Below are 16,902 nucleotides of genomic sequence, written 5' to 3'. Positions count from 1 at the left end.
TTGAAATTGTTATGGAAAACATAGGAATGAAAGATAAGTTTCTAGTTCTGCGGCTCTGTATTTTCGGACAAGGCATACAAACTTTCTGGATCTTGGTTTCCTTAAGACAGAGAGCCACTTAAAGGCAGGAGATCATTTCTTATTCATCCTTCCCCCATTGGGGATGTAGGAGAGTGTCGGGCAAACCTGCTGAAAGAAGGAATGAAGGGAGGTTAGACAAAGTAGTCCCTATGCTTCCATTCTTATTCTTTAGTTTTGAAATGTGGCCTTGATCAGGTACTATATGTACTATATGCACAGTAACACTTTGCCTTCTAAAAACGAAACAAGACAGGTCACATTCTCATGACTTCAACTTTATTTTGAGAGGCTTGGTGTCGACGGAGTGGGTGGAAGATTATATGCGATGTTCGCATGGACCCGTGATTGCCGTTTGCACCGAGGCCTCCTTTACTTTCCGGAGACTGGAGACTACCGTTGCATAACAAAACAGCACCGGTGCCACCCAGTTTGTGGCCGGTAACCAACTATTCGGGGCATTATCCCTCTGCGAAAGCAGCTCTAGAAACTTATGCAAACAAGCCCTTCCAGCGCGAGGGGCAAAGCCCTGGCTGCGAAGAATAGGTCCTGCGTGCAATCTAGTACTTGGATCTCGTCCTGGTCTCTAGTTTCTTTCCCGACGTCAGTTTCCTCACCTCGAAAATGTTCACGCGGTCGTAGACCAAGAGCCCCGCAGCTTTCCCCCTGCTCAAGCCCGCGGGTTTAACTCCTCCTCCTCAGGGCTGGGGCGGGGCAAGGAAAAGGTCGAGGCCCGAGTCACCTCCCCGCGCCGCCCGGCCTTCCCCTTCCTCCTTCCCTCCGCCCGCCCCCTCGCCCCACCGCGGTGAGGTCACGCGGGGGACGTCACGGGGTTGTGACGCCACTGAGGGCGGGCCTCCTATAGAGGAAGGGGCGGGGCCTAGGCGGGCGACGCTTGCGCAGTGGGCGCGGCGCGGGAGGAGGCGGAGGCGGCGGCGCAGCTAGAGGCGGCAGCGGCGGAGGCGGCGGCGCCGGGGGGGGTGGGAGGGGGGGGAGCGCGAGAGCGAGTGAGCGGCTGAGAGAGTTTACCCCGATGAGGCGGTGAGAGGCCCGGGGCCTACCTCAGCGGAGCGGGCTCGCGGCGCCAGCTAGCAGCGGGCCCCCTCCCGGTCCCCGGGCCCGGCGGCTGCTTGGTTGTGAGGAGGCGGGGAAGCGAGTGTCCGGCCCCAGCCATGGAGGGTATGGACGTGGACCTGGACCCCGAGCTGATGCAGAAGTTTAGCTGCCTGGGCACCACGGACAAGGACGTGCTCATCTCCGAGTTTCAGCGATTGCTCGGCTTCCAGCTCAACCCGGCCGGCTGCGCCTTCTTCCTGGACATGACCAACTGGTGAGCCGGCTCCGCCGCCGCGCCAGCCCCTGGCAGCGGCCTCGGGGCCCCGAGGGGAAGGGAAGGGACACCCGAGCTTGGCGGCAGGGCGGGCCGGGCGGGCTCTGAGGGACACCCCTCTCCAGGGGCGGGGAGGGCGTGTGGGGAGCCCTCGGGGCCTGGGAGGAATTAGGGGCCCGAGCAGGGCTGGAGGGGGACATAGGAGGAGAGTTGGGGGGCCACGGAGGGCAGGAGAGGCGGAAGGGAGGTGGGGGGGGGTGGTGGTGCTGAGGTTCCGAGGAGTGTTATTAGCGGCCGAGGAACGTGGGAAGAGGAGGAAAAGGGCTTGAGCATCGAGGAACGGGGTCCACCTGGGAAGAAGGGGGCCGTGGCGTTGGCTAAAAGTAAAGCGGAAAATCCGAATTTGCGGAGTGGAAAAAATGCTTGGGGTATGGAGTTAGAGGCTGAAGATGACGGGGGTTGAGGGGAAACTCCGGGAGAGAATTGGGTGCTGTGGCAGAACCTGGCGCACGAGTGAGACTTGGGAGTTAAGAACTGAGAACAGATCATTTGTGTGCGTCTATCTTAAAGTGTGTGTCTCCATTCGAGAACCGACAGGAAAAAGGGGAAAACTTTACAGGGGAGGACAAGTGAGTAGGGTAAGAAAGAGGACTTTCCGAAGAGCTGTGCCAGGGAAGGGGTGGGATCTACTAATGGAGGACCGGGCGTGCTAGCCCCGGGGGGCAGGGTCTGGGGAAAACCTGAAGAAAAGTGAAGGAGAGGAGGGAGGGAACTTTTCTGACGGGATTGGTGCCCTGGGCTCCAGAGTGCGGGAAGGGAGAGGGGATTATCTCAGACGCACTTACGGGAAAAAAAAAATGCTGGGTTGTTAGATGTTTGGGAAAATGGAGAACTTGACTTTTTGGCTTGGAGTCTTCTAGTAGAAGACTGATTTGGGACAGAAGGCCATGATAACTTAGACTACAGGAGTGTTTCTTGGTTTTGGGTGGAGCACTTGCTATTTCTGATAAGCAAGGTTTCCCCTTGTTCTCTGAGGAGGGGTTGTCGAGTTCACTCAAGGTGAGTGATGAAGTGGAGACCATTAAGCTTCCTTTGAAAGGATTTCAGGTGAAGCAGCTCATCTTTCTTTGGTCAGAAAGCCGTGAGATTATTGCCCTTTGCTCTCTGTTGGGCACTCAGTCTCCTGGCATGTGGAATCTTGTTTCTTTTGGCATGACTTCTAGAGCCAGGCTCCCCTTTATTCCGTGTCTACTGGATGCCTCAAGCAATGCCAGAAAAAGAGTCTGTAAGCTTTGTCTTTATCCAACCCTTTCTCATCCAACCCTATCCTGAGTGGTGCTTATCTTATAAATGCGAGTTTTGTAGCTGTGGTGGCTCCAAAGGTGATGTGTGAATATTTTTGTGTGTGACATCATTGGTGATTCCTGTTGTTTTATCTTTAAAGTTGATATAGTAAGAGTGGGGTTGACTTCCTAGATGTTTAGAAGTATTTCTGATCCCCACTTTTATGTCCAACAGGGACTTCAGCTTCCAGTCGTTTTCTGAGCACCAGCCTGTGTGTTTAATAGAGAGTGACAGGGGTTATTGAAAACACAGCAGAGGTATTACCCTGGTGAAATTTGGAAGTAAAGCTATATCTTGAGGAGGGTTGTGCCCTTGCCTGCCTGCTTCCCACCCTCAGGTCCTTATCTTCCTTGTTTACACTAGTTCAATGTAGGAAACTTGGCATATTTTTGCTGCCAGTTTGGTAGAAATCATTATTTCTCCCTACCTTCTTGTGAATTGTACCATTTAAATCCTGCCCTAATAAGTTCTTAGTTTTTTAGAGTCAGTATTTATTCGGCCAATTATTATGGCCACAAAAACAATGTAATAAATTTTATATGCTTGAGGTATATATGTTTAACATCTAAGATTGTTTTTAAGTGTTGTGAAAGGTGAGGCTCAGTGTGGATAAGAAAAAAAAATTATGGTTGCATTATAAAAATTTTATTTGAATTTTATCTAAAAATTATTAAGCTTAGTGACAGAGTAGCATGTGTTCTGAAAATATGTTATCTCTGTGTAAAACAAGGTGTGATACATTTCTGAGCGAAGGAGTGAGCCATTACAAATGTATTCTGGTTTTAAAGCAGTTAGAAGTCAGTAACTTCTTAAGAATCCAGACTATTAAGTGATAACTCAGCTCTAAGTACATTACCTATTTTTTTTTACTGTGGAAGTCATATGTTATTTATTTTCTTTGATTATAAAGTGAAAAATTTGTGAACGGAAGGAAGTAAGGCTTGTTATTCTTTTTCCAATAAAAGCAGTTAGCTTCATAATCCAGTATTGTGTTTTGATTCCAATGTTCACCTGGCTAAATTTGTCTTGTTAGATTTTTATTTTAAACAAATACTCATTATAATTAATAAAGTCTAGCTAAAATAAAATACATACATGAATGCATACTTGGTCAAAATATTTGTGTGTTAAATATCTAAAGTCTAGAAATATATTGTTTTTAAGTGTCATTTAATGTCTGACTTTGAAACTTTTGAAATAGTCCTGATGCAGGTTGCCAAAACTTCTCTCAAATTGCTGTGGTTAACCTGTTGATTTGAGATGATTAACCTTACTGTGACTTCCTAAGTGCCTGTTTTGGGTTGTAATAAATAACCGCCATTCAGTTGTCTAGTGATGGTTTAAAAAAATGTGGTAAAATAAAAATAGTTTTAAAATGAAGGCTTAAAATGAGTCTTCTAAAATGAAACCCTATTTGGGAAGACCATGTGTTTGTTTTCAAAAGTAAGAATTTATTTTCTGTTGTTGTTAACCAGCAACTTTTTAAGAAACTGTTGAAAACTGACAAAGTTGAGTGTTTTGGCCTTATAAATTACCTACCCTGTAAACAGATTTTTTTTTTTTAAGTCTTAGGTTGGATGTGCATTATGTAGGTATTTCTATTTATTTTAGAACCCAGTATTATTTCAGTTTTGTACTGTTTATACCTGAGCTGGCAGCTCTGTTGCCAGAGATTGGTGGAACTGCCTCTTAACAAAAGTAGTCAATTTTCAGTTCCTGAATATATAAAGTACATAAATGGTACTGTGAAGGAACCCAGTATCTGAAGCCAAGCTGAAATTGTGTATTAGATTGTGTATTACACAAGCTAATTGTGTATTAGAATAACTTTCTATAGGTGGAATGTTTTCTAAAGACACTATTAAGCTGTGAGTATAGAACTTGGAATTTTGAAACTCGAAGCTGGCTTAAGATTCTCTGGTTCATTCCAGTTTTTCCTCCAAGATTGCATTTAACTCTTCCAGGATAGCTTATTCTTTTTTTTTTTTTTTTTATTGGATAGCTTATTCTTGAACCCTCAAGGGCAGAGATTTGCGTGGTACCTTAATGTAGTGTTTCCTAGTCAGAATTATGTCAAAAATCTTTCTTTCTGTAATTTAAGCTTTTTTCATTTGTTTATGTCCTCCTTAGAGAAGAATATCTAATAAACACCTTCCTTAAAAGGTCAGAAAGTCTCTATTAATACAAATCACTAGAAGTTTTCAATCATACGTAATTTAAAAACATTCAATTTAATGGTTTCTCATTCTTTAATGTAATCTGATAGATTTATTTTTTCCCCAACAAAAACCAACAGGATTGAGAGCAGAGTTTAATTGTGGTGTGATATACATAACATAAAATTTACGATTTTTAATCAGTTTTAAATGTACAGTTTAGTGCAACATAAGATTTTAAATTCAGTTGTGTTCCCTCTAAGTCATCTGTCTCTGTTATGTTTTCAAGGTGAGTTATTCTTTAGCATTTGTCACAAGAGGTGAATAACACTTCTAGTTTTTTTTAGAGGACATTAATGTGGAAGTTATTTCTCATTATGCGTGCGTGCTAAGTCGCTTCAGTCGTGTCTGACTCTTTGTGACCCCATGGACTGTAGCCTCCCGGGCTCCTCTGTCCATAGGATTCTCCAGGCAAGAATACTGGAGTGGGTTGCCGTTTCCTACTCCAGGGTATCTTCCCGACTCAGGGATCAAACCTGTATCTCTCATGTCTCCTGCATTGGCAGGCGGGTTCTTTACCACTAGGGCCACCTGAGAAAGCCCTATTTCTCATTAAAGAGATAAGTTAATTGCCTTTGGCGAGCATATAGACAGTGTTGGTAGTTCTGTCCCTCCTATTCATTAGGCTAGCCTTCCCTGGTGGCCAGTGGTAGACTCCACTGTTTTGCCACCTGCCAGTGCAGGAGATTCTGGTTTCATCCCTGGGTCAGGAGAATCCCCTGGAGAAGGAAATGGCAGCCTGCTCCAGTATTCTTGCCTGGAAGATCCCATGGACGTAGAGAAGCCTGGCAGACTATAGTCTGTAGGGTCTCACAAGAGCAGGACATGACTTAGCAACTGAACAACAGCATTCATTAGGCTAGTGCTTTGCAGTTTGGGTGTTGCAGCATCCTAGGTTGCCTACAGGTATCTTCAGGAAGCAGTGTTTTATTTTTTGGAAGACTGCATGCACCCACTATGGATGGAACAGATGTTTTTTTAGAAAAATAACTCGGGGGAAAAACATTTTTGTTAAATAATGTCCTGGAGACTTTCAACTTTGTCAGAGGTATCGTTCTGGGTAACATGAAGGTATAACTGCTGTGCAGTGAAGTGGAATCCAGAACCTGGAGGTGAAAATCAGCTGTACTTCTCTGATCTCACAGTGCCTCGCCTGCCTGATCAGATAGATCCGTTTCTCAGTCACATGTATGCTAAATGAGTTACTGATCCATTCGCTGGTGTATAGGTATGAATCTAGAAGTCCCTTTATGACAGATTAAAACATGTTAATGATGGTTTCCTTTAAAAATGTATGCCAAGCAGCAGCTTTAAGGAACAGAGTAGGAAGGGTTGCATAACCGCGATAGAGTGTTGTCCACGCTGTTGCATTTTTAAGAAGGTTGGAAGTTCTTGCTTTGGACTTTCTTCCCCACTTATTTATTTATTTATTTATGGGTCTTTTTTGAGCAGCACACAAAGGTTGGGAGTCTGGGTGTAATGTAAAATAGTTTCCAAATGGTACATCCAGACTCCTTTTAGTTTTAAAAGGAGGATGGTAAAAACTAGATTGTTGTCCTGTACTGTTCAGTTGCTGTGAGACTTGCATTTCTGATTATAAATCAAGTCAGAACTAGTCTCCATTATAGCTAGGGTGGGTGGAGGTGTTTCTTTACCACCTCTTATCTTCTGACTCCCCACCTCAATTTGTTTAGCACATAACAGCAAAAACTCAACCCGATGGAATTTATTTATTTATTGGCCGCACGACTTGTGGGATCTTAGTACCCTGACCAGGGACTGACTCTGGGCACCGAGTCTTGACCACTGGACTACCAAAGAATTCCCTCAACCAGACAGTATTTAAACAAATGTATTTTGGATGGACCCCTGGTAGATAGTGTAATACAAAGCAGGAGACAGCCTCTATCATCATTTGCTCTCTAGTAGGGAAAGAACATGCCTGAAACTAAGAAAAAGCTTGGGGATAATAAGGAAGAAACATGCATATATTGATGCTGAATTAACTGGGGAAAGCTTCAGAACTGGTAGGGATGGACTGAATCAGACAGAACCAGTGATTCACAAATACTGACTGCTTACCATGGGCAGGTTGCTTTCTTAGAAGGTTTGACATGGTTGGGGGATTTGAATTGATGGAAAAGTTTTGTCATGTTAGGTTTCCTGAGTGAAACCAGGAAGGAGCAAGTGGAACAGAGCTGTCTGAATGATTGACTTGGCAAGAATGTGATCAGAAGTGAACAAGAGTTGGAGCTTATTTTTATTTTTGCTTTGGAATATTGTTGATTTTTTAAAAATTGCGGTGAAATTGAGTTAAAATTGAACCATGGTAAAGGGAACAATTCAAGTGGCATTTAGTGTATTCATGATGTGCAACCATACGTTTATCTAGCTGAAACATTTTCATCGCTCCAGAAGGAAACCCCACACCCACTAAGAAGTTGTTTCCTATTCCTTTCTCCACCCAGCCTCTGGCAGTGTGAATTCTTTCTCTAGGAGTATACCTATTTTGGATATTTCATATAAATGGAATCATAAAATATTTTTCCTTTTTGTGTGTGACTTCTTTCAGACTTCATGTGTGTTTTGTCTCATATCCATCAGTACTTCATTCCTTCTAATGGTTATGTGGCTTCCCTTGTAGCTCAGTCGGTAAAGAATCTGCCTGAATACAGGAGACCTGGGTTTGATTCCTGGGATGGGAAGATCCCTTGGAGAAGGAAATGGCAACCCACTCAAGTATTCTTGCCTGGAGAATCCCATGGACAGAGGAGCCTGGCAGGCTACAGTCCGTGGGGTTGCAAGAGTCAGACACGACTTAGTGACCAAACCACTAACGGCTGTGTAATATTCCATTGTATGTGTATAATGCAGTTTGTCCATTCATCTCTTGGTGGACATTTTGAGCCATTTCCACCTTTTGGCTATTGTAAATAGTACTGCTGTGAGTATGAGTTTTGATGTATTTGTTTGAGTACTTGTTTTCAGGTCTTTGGATATATACATAGTTGAATTGCTGGGTGATATGGTAATTCTATGTTTAATGTTTTGAGGAGCCACCAAACTGTTGTCCACTCTGGCTGAGTCATTTATTAGGTTGGTGAAAAAGTAATTGCAGTTTCAGACTGTCTAGACTCAAACACATCTTTATTAATCAAAATAGAAACCATTACAATGAATACATTGTTGCCAATGAGAAATAAGTTTGTAAGTTTGTAACATAAGAATCGGAGCTTCAGGATTCAGTGAACTCTTGGAAAGCATTTTCTGCCTCCTGCTGGTTGTGGAAGCATTTTCCCTGTAACAAGTTGTTGAGATGGTTGAAGTGGTAGTCAGTTGGTGAGAGGTCAGATGACGGATGAGGCAGAACTTCGTAGCCCAATTCATTCAACTTTTGAAGCGTTGGTTGTGTGACCTGCAGTCAGGGGTTGTCATGAAGAAGAATTGGGCCGTTTCTGTTGACCTAAGACTGGTTGTAGGTGTTGGAGTTTTCAGTACATCTCATCCATTTGCTGAGCACACGTCTCTACTTCTCAAATGTAATGGTTTCGCCAGGATTCAGAAGGCTTAGTGGGTCAGACTGGCAGCAGACCACCAAACAGTGATTGTGACCTTTTTTGGTGCAAGTTTGGCTTTGAAGCTGCTTCTCTCTCCAAGCATGAGCTGATCACCAGTTGTTGTATACAATCCACTTAAAAAAAAATTTTATTTATGTATTTTTTTGCCTGTGCTGAGTCTTCGTTGCTGTGTTGGCTTTTCTCTCATGGCAAGCGGGGGCTACTCTCTACTTGGGGTGCAAGGGCTTCTCATTGCAGTGGCTTCTCTTCTTGGGGAGCATGGACTCTAGGGTGCACGGGCTTCAATAGTTGCGGCACGTGGGTTCAGTAGTTGAGGTTCCTGGGCTCTAGAGCACTGGCTCAGTGGTTGGGGTGCACAGGCTTAGTTGCTCCATGGCATGTGTGGGATCTTCCTGGACCAGGGATCGAACCTGTGTCTCCTGCTTTTGCAGGTGGATTCTTTACCACTGAGCCACCAGGGAATCCCTAGAATTCACTTTTCATCGCATGTCACAATCTGAGAAATGGTTCATTGTTGCATGGAAAAAGAGAAGACACTTCAAAACACTGAATTTTTTTGGGGGGCAGCTCAAGAGGCACCCACTTACCCAGCTTTTTCACCTTTTCAATTTGCTTCTAATGCAAATGACCACAGAATGTTCGACAGCAACTTCTGTAGTTGTAGGAGAATCAGCTTTGATCTCTCAGTTGGTCATTTTCAACTTCTGATGGCTGGCCATTATGCTCCTCATCTTCAAGGCTCTTGTCTCCTTTGCAAAACTTGTTGAACCACCACTGCACTGTATGTTTGTTAGCAGTTCGTGGCCCACATGCATTGTTGATGTTGCGAGTTATCTCCACTGTTTTATGACCCATATTGAACTTGAATAAGAAAATCGCTTGACTTTGCTTTTTGTCTAACATCATTTCTGTAGTCTAAAATAAGTGTAAAATACTAAGTCATTAGCAAGAAAAATGAAGCAAGAAATGTGCATTAAACATAACCACATTTATTTAAGAATGTATTCCAATATCAAACATCAAAATTCAGCAGAGCAAAACCGCAGTTACTTTTGCAGCAATCTGATACATTCCCCTAGCAAGGTTGAGGGTGTGTACCAATTTTTCTACAAACTTGCTAACACTTGTATGCCATTTTTATATTAAAATGAGTCTGAAGTGGTACCTCATTGTGAGATTGATTTGCATCTCTCTGATTACTCATCATATTGAATGTCTTTTTATATGTTTGTTGGCCATTTGTATATCTTTATTGGTGAAATGTCTATTCAAGTCCTTTGCTGGTTTTCTAACTGGACTGTCTTTTTATTGTTTGGTTATAAGGGTTCTTTATATATTCTGGATATATTAGACCCTTATCAGATATGATTTGCAAATATTTTCTCCAGTTCTGTGGATTGTTTTTTGTGTGTGTGTGAGGATTGTTTTTAAAATTTTCTTGTTAATGTCCTTTGGTGCATAAATGTTTTTAATTTTAATAAGGTCAAGTTTAATTTTTTGTTGGTTCTTGCGCTTTTGGTGTTACAACTAATAATTCATTGCCTGTCCAAGATCGTGAAGATTTACCTCTGTTTTCTTCTAAGAATCTTATGGTTTCAGTTCTTATATTTAGGTCACTGATCTATTTTTAGTTAATTTTTGCATTTTGTTGAGGTGGGAGTCCATCTTTATTCTGTAGTTTAATTTTGTCATATCATATGCTCTGGAACTGGCTTCTCATTGACTCTGCACTAAATATATCCTTTAATTTTCTTTAGTATGTACTTTACTATCTTTGCCCACCACTGAAAATTGGGCAAGAAAAGTGAGCACGGTTTTCTGTTGGGGGAAAAAACTTATGTTCTATCGGCACCCAAAACTAAATGTATATAGAAAAGGTCAGTCTCCTCTAGCCTGTCCCCAGTCTTTCTATTTTTTCTGACTTTTCTCTGTTCTGTTAACAGCTCCAGTGGTCTCCAGACAGAAGCCTTGAACTGAGTTACTTCCTATGCCCTCTCCTTCGTGAACACCCCAGATCACTTGCCAAATCCAGTTCATTTTCACTCTACAGTGCACCTCCCAACTGTCTTTTTTCCATTCTCCTTGCCATCACTTTAGTTGATAGATTATATTACCACTTTAACAGGGTAACATTGGAGGAGTCTCCAAACTGGTGTTTTGCACCAGGCTCTTCTCCTCCATTCTGTTTTGTGGACATCCCCCTACCAGGTCAGTCTTTCTGAATCACATGCTATTATTTCCTCTTTAGACCTCATGAAATCCTTTTTTTTTTTTTTAATTGGGACATTAATTCTTGGTAGTGCTTTCTTCTCTGAACTCAAATCTTGCCTTTTTAATAACATCATATATGATTCTTTGCAACACACAGATATCATATATAATACACTCCCTGGAGAGGGACATGTCCCCTAACAGCCTTTGTTTCTCCCTAAGCATCTGATGCAATGCTGTGTATGTGTAGGTGCTCAATAAATACTTGTTAAAGTACTAATAAATACTTGCCTGAAGGTAGATGAGAGTAAATATTTTGTTTTTATGAAAGTCTTAAAGTCTAGTGCTATTAGGAGAAACAAGTTCTATAAAATAAGCTTTCTTTCAGGCTTTTTTGTTTGTAGGTTTAATTTGGGCATACATGGCATGAAAGCAAATTAAAATTTAAGTAGCAACAAAAATATTGTTTCTGGAAGAAATTTGAACCCTCTACAGGTTGGTTCCCCCGTATTATATATCTGCCTTTCTAGGCATGTCTCCTTGTACTAAGTATCCTTTGTAATCAGTTTATGAGAGAATGTATTATTCAATATTAGGTAACATTTGTAGTTATATAGATGTGAATTGGGAAAGTATTTTGTAAACTTTCTAAAAGTTCTCTTGGATCTTTGCCATTATATGTATATTTTTAAAGTTTTTATTTATAGTTGTGCTTGTTCTTCGTTGCAGTATATACCGAGCTTCTCATTGTTGTGGCTTCTCTTGTTGCAGCTCAAGGGCTCTAGAGCGTGGGTTTCAGGAGTTGTGGTTCCTGGGTTCTAGAGCACAGGCTCCGTACTTAAAAGAGGCACATGGGTCTAGTTGCTCCATGCATGTGGGATCTTCCTGGACCAGGGATCGAACCCATGGCTCCTGCATTCACAGGCAAGTTCTTCACCTCTGAGTCATTGGGGACGCCCTTCCATTAAGCAGTGTGGTGGTGGTGGTGGTTTAGTTGCTAAGTCGTGTCTGACTCTTGTGACCCCATGGACTGTAGGCCGCCAGGCTCCTCTGTCCATGGATTCTCCAGGCAAGAATGCTGGAGTGGGTTGCCATTTCCTCCTCCAGGTAAGTAGTGTAGAAGGGTCTAAACAGGAATTGCAAACTAAAATGCCTGTGGACATGAGCAGTTGAAGTGTATGTGAGCTAGAAAGCACTTGCCTTTTGTAAAGAGGAGTGTGATACTTAAGCCAGACTTTGCCACTGGATGGGGCCTCGTGTTCTTCGATTTTTCCAGTTTTTCAAGAGAAACCAGAAATTCAGATTTTTATGGGAAATTTCCTCATTTTCAAATGTTGGCAACCATTTTAAGTATTTTTAAAACACTGTGAGGGCCAAATAAATCACGTCTGTGGTTGTGATATGGTCCTTGGGCCACTCATTTGCAACCTCTGGATAAATAATGAAAAGCAAAATCCACTCTCCTTTCTAGATATAGCCACTACTGTTTCTTCTGTACCCTTTAGAAAATTTTCATATCTATAGGCTTTTATACATATACACAGGTAATTTTTTTATGCATGTGTGTATATGTGTTGTTGTTTAGTCACTAAGTTGTTTTCAACTCTTTTGCAACCTGCCAGTCTCCTCTTCCATGAGATTTCCCAGGCAAGAATACTGGAGTGGGTCGCCATTTCCTTCTCCAGGGGATCTTCTTCACCCAGGGATCGAACTGCATCTCCTGCATTGGCAGGTGGATTCACCCGATCCACCAGGGAAGTTCATATATGTGTATATACATATAAAAAATTAAATGTGTATAAAAATTTTTAATAGTGGTATTGCTATTTGAATAACTCTTCTTCCTATCCAGAGTAGTGAGTACCATATCTCTTGCACCTCTTTAGCTTCAGTGGGTACTGAATTAGCTGACAAGGTACTTGGATAGGCTGATCAAATAGATACACTTTTTAAATTGACAGTGCAGTGGTGAAACTAATACATTGTAAATCAACTATACTTCAATAAGAAAAAACACATAGTAAAAACCAACAAAAAGCAGCAACAACAAAAAATACCCATGCAGTGGTGGATTTGGTTTCTTCAAATATAGTAAAATTCCTTCACTGTATTAATAGATTCTCATCTAGTGATTCCATATTAAACCTTTGTTTTAATGTATTAAAAGCAAAATATGTAAGTAAACCATCTGGTAGTGCGCTTGACTGAATTTACTCATGAGGTATTGTCAGAGAACACACTTCATAATTTGAACTTTTTAGGGACCCAAAACTCACTGAAGAGGTTTAGCTCTTTTTTAAAAATTTTATTATTTGTTTTACCTTTGGCTGTGCCCGGGCTTTCTGTAGTCTGGGTGTACGGGCTTCTTGGGGTGGCTTCTCTGGTTGCGGAGCACGGGCTGTAGGGCGCGAGGACCTTGGGAGTTCTCGAGCACAGACTCAGCAGCTGTGGCGCATGGGCTTTGCTGTCCTGGAGAACGTGCGGGAGGAGAACGTGCGGGAGGAGAACGTGCGGGAGGAGAACGTGCTGTCCTGGAGAACGTGCCCCGAGCGGGAGTTAGACCGCCTTGGCAGGTGGACTCTCGGCCACTGAACCACCAGGGAAGTCCGAGACAACTCTTTATTAAGCCACCATGTGCAAATGACACTAACACACTTTTTGCTTGGTGGAAGGGCAGTTGATTTTGTAAGTGCTTTTCTAATGATTTGTTAATGTATGAGAGGAGTAGCAATTTATTCCAAATATGAAACTCAGCCCCATTGAATTTACTGTGTACTGGGTTTGAAAAGACTCACTTTAAAAGTGAACAGTGTGTTTTGTTAAAAATGTTTGAGCCTTGAGTCTGCAGTGTGTTTCCAGGAGTTGGAACTTGACTTATGGTGCTTGAGGTCAATGATTCATAGCCTATTGTGCAGCAACAGCTTACTAATGATTGATTGAATGATACAATCATGTGCTTCTAAATGCTTTTCAGTGTTTTATCTTCTAAAGTAAATTTTGCTTTTTAATTAAAAAAATACTTTGATAGCCGGCTTTGAGTAGTGGAAATCATTAGCTGATGGATAGAGTTTGCATACAACTGTAACTGGGAACTGCTGCCATTTCATTTTAAAATTTAATAATAATAATTTTACTAGGGTATAAATCTTGTTACATATAAGCTAGAAAGTACCAAAAAGAGAAAAATAAGCCATACTTATAGGACTCAGAAATAAACAGTTTTAACTTTTTGATCTATATCTTTCTAATACTACTGTGTTTGTACCTGTGTTTGCAATTACAGAAGTGGAGTATTTGCTATATTCTGGGTATTGTTTTAAGTGACTAAGCTTAATATATAATTTAATGTTCATAAAAATTCTAAGAGGTAAGTACTGTTACCCTCATTTTACAGAAAAGAATTAGAGACTGAGTAAGGTTAAAATAAAGAGGTTACCTAAAGTTATGTGGGTAATATATGGTAGGACCAAAATATAAGCATCCTGGGACCAGACTCTGCTCTTGATTGTTGTATTTTACACACTGTACAGGTTTCTGGGACTGCTGTAACAAATTACCACAAACTAGGTGGCTAAAAACAAATTTATTCTCTTACTCTGGAAGCTGGAAGTCTGAACTCAGGGCATCACCAGGGTCATGCCCCCTTGAAAGGTTCTTCCTTACCTCTTAGCTTCTGATAGCTCCTGGTATTTCTTGGTATTCCTTGGCTGGTGGTTGCCTCACTCCCGTTTCTGTCTCAGTAATCTCATGACCTTTTCCCACCTGTGTGTGTATGTGTGTGTGTGCGTGTGTGTGTAGGGCCGGAACGGGAGGATGTGTCTCCTAAAAAGGACACCAGCCAGTTGGATTTAGGGCCCAACCTAATTATGGAGTTTCCCAGGTGGCACAACTGTAAAGAATTTGCCTGCCAATGTAAAAGGTGCAGGTTTGATCCCTGGGTCCAGAATATCTCCTGGAGAAGGAAATGGCAACCCACTCCGGTATTCTTACCTGGGAAATCCCATGGACAGAGGAGCCTGGCAGGCTACAGTCCATGGGGTCGCAGGAGAGTCAGACATAACTTAGCAACTAAACAAGAAAATCTTTTATGACTACATCTACAAAGACTATTTCCAAAAAGATTATGGTTCTGAGAGTCTGGGAGGACATAAATTCAGAGGGATACCCTTCAACCCATATACACACTATTTGTTATCTGTTTTTGCTTAAAACATCTCTTATTATGGGACTTCCCTTGTGATCCAGTGGCTGAGAATCCGCTTTGCAATGCAGGGGATGGGGGTTCAATCTGTGGTTGGGAAACTAAGATCCCCCATGCCACAGGGCAACTAAGTCCATTTGCCCAACTACTGAGCCTGCATACTGCAACTAATACACGGCACAGCCAAATAAATAAAACAGCCAGACGACAGCAACAACAAAGAAACATCTTGTGACCATTTCTCCATTCTTAATAAGTGAAATGAAGTGAAAGTCACTCAGTTGTGTCTGACTCTTTGTGATCCCATGGACGGTAGCCCACCAAGTTCCTCCGTCTGTGGGATTCTCCAGGCAAGAATACTGGAGTGGGTTGCCATTTCCTTCTCCAGGGGATCTTCCTGACCCAGGAACTCCTGCATTGTAGGCAGACGCTTTATTGTCTGAGCCACCAGGCAAGTCCTGTAGAATTCTTATTAAGATCCTACACTTTTTTAAATAGTTTTTTTTTAGTGTGATCATTTTTAATGTCTTTATTGAATTTGTCTCTGATATTGCTTCTGTTTTGGGTGTTTCGGCCCCGAGGCATGTGGAATTTTAGCTCCCCAGACGGGGGTTGATCCCACACTCCCTGCTTTGGAAGACGAAGTCTTAACCATTGGACTGCCAGAGAAGCCCTTACCCTTTTATTTTTAAAGCCTTCACAATATTCCTTTACCTGTATATAGAAACTTGCCCCTGCTCAATGCTTTAAAAGAAAGTTTGACGTGTTATTAGTGTGGACTTTAGGTCAAGCCGTTTCAGGTCCATCATCCACCTCAGTTGTCAAGTTTTTTTAACTGGGAGAGCAGGATAGATTGGTGGACCATCTCTATATAGAGGTCTTATCCCTGTCATGCTTTAAAATACACACACACACACACACACACACACACACACACACACACACAGAGGGAATCATACTGTACATAACTGTTCTTAAGTTAGCTTAACTTCACAATGTGTACCATCTTTTTTTTTTAATGGATCAGTGGTATTCAGTTGTGGCTGACCACATTTTGTTTAGCTACTTTCTTACTGATGGACAGTTACTTGGTTTTATAAAGCTACTCTGGTATTAGGTATCTTGATACAAACTTGTGACGCAGTCTGAAGTGGGATTGCTAGGGCTAGGTGTGTGGGCAATTTAAATTTTGATAGTATCAAATTCACCCTGAGTATTGTATCAATATTTATTTTTACTATATACAAGGAGTGCTTGTTTTGCCACCCTCTTAGCAATGGAAGAATAGTATTTTACGTGTTGCTTGTCGGATAGGATAAATATATATTCTTGTTAACTTGTATTGCTGTAATTCTGAGTGAGGTGGGACATCTTTCTTTATCCTTATTGGCCATTTGTATTTTCCCCCCAACTTTACTGAAGCCATTTATATTGTTTTATGACTTGTGTGTGTTTTCTCTCCACCTCTATTGGGTTGTTACTGTTTTTTTTTTTTAAATTGATTTGTGTGATCCATTTGCATATTCAGGAAAATAGCTTATTAAATGCTTGCCTTTCCTCCAGTTTGTTTTTTAACATTGTTTATAATTTTTTAAAACCATGTAGCAGGTTTTTTTGCTGAATTTTTATGACATTGAATCCAGCAGTCTTTTCCTTTTTGATTTCTGCTTAGAAATCCTCCCCCCACCTAATTGTTATATAATTATTCACATCTATTTTCTTTGTGATCACATAATTTACTTGTAAATCTTCTATATAGCTGAAATTTATTGGACAGTGTGCTGGGTTTGATATCTAACATGTTTTTCAGATGATTAGTCAGTTTTCCCATTCATTGTGAAATTCACATCTTGCCCCAAAGATTTGAAGTGCTGTGCTTATATGTATATTTGGGCTTGGTTTTGAGCTTCTTTTGTTGCTTTGGTGTGTATGTCTCATTCCCCA

At 41.7% G+C, this 16,902-nt stretch overlaps 1 protein-coding gene across 7 annotated transcripts in view; it reads left to right on the top strand.

The window, feature by feature from the left end:
• Window positions 1–1,053: 1,053 nt before the first annotated feature.
• ILRUN (inflammation and lipid regulator with UBA-like and NBR1-like domains) overlaps window positions 1,054–16,902 on the top strand; it is a 109,647-nt gene continuing 93,798 nt past the window's right edge. For 4 of the 7 annotated variants that reach the window (XM_061146486.1, XM_061146480.1, XM_061146487.1 and 1 more), the window contains exon 1: window positions 1,055–1,408. In XM_061146486.1, coding sequence (XP_061002469.1) covers window positions 1,251–1,408 — 158 coding nt within the window. In that variant the 5' untranslated portion in view covers window positions 1,055–1,250. Of the gene's footprint in view, window positions 1,409–11,610; window positions 11,682–16,902 lie in introns of those variants that run through there. The other 3 variants (XM_061146485.1, XM_061146482.1, XM_061146483.1) reach the window with 3 other exon arrangements.

The sequence above is a fragment of the Dama dama genome, chromosome 7, assembly GCF_033118175.1.
Source record: "Dama dama isolate Ldn47 chromosome 7, ASM3311817v1, whole genome shotgun sequence".
NCBI classification, from domain to species: Eukaryota; Metazoa; Chordata; class Mammalia; order Artiodactyla; family Cervidae; genus Dama; species Dama dama.
The sequence above is the reverse complement of the archived record's forward strand: the minus strand, read 5'-3'. Positions and strand labels throughout refer to the sequence as shown.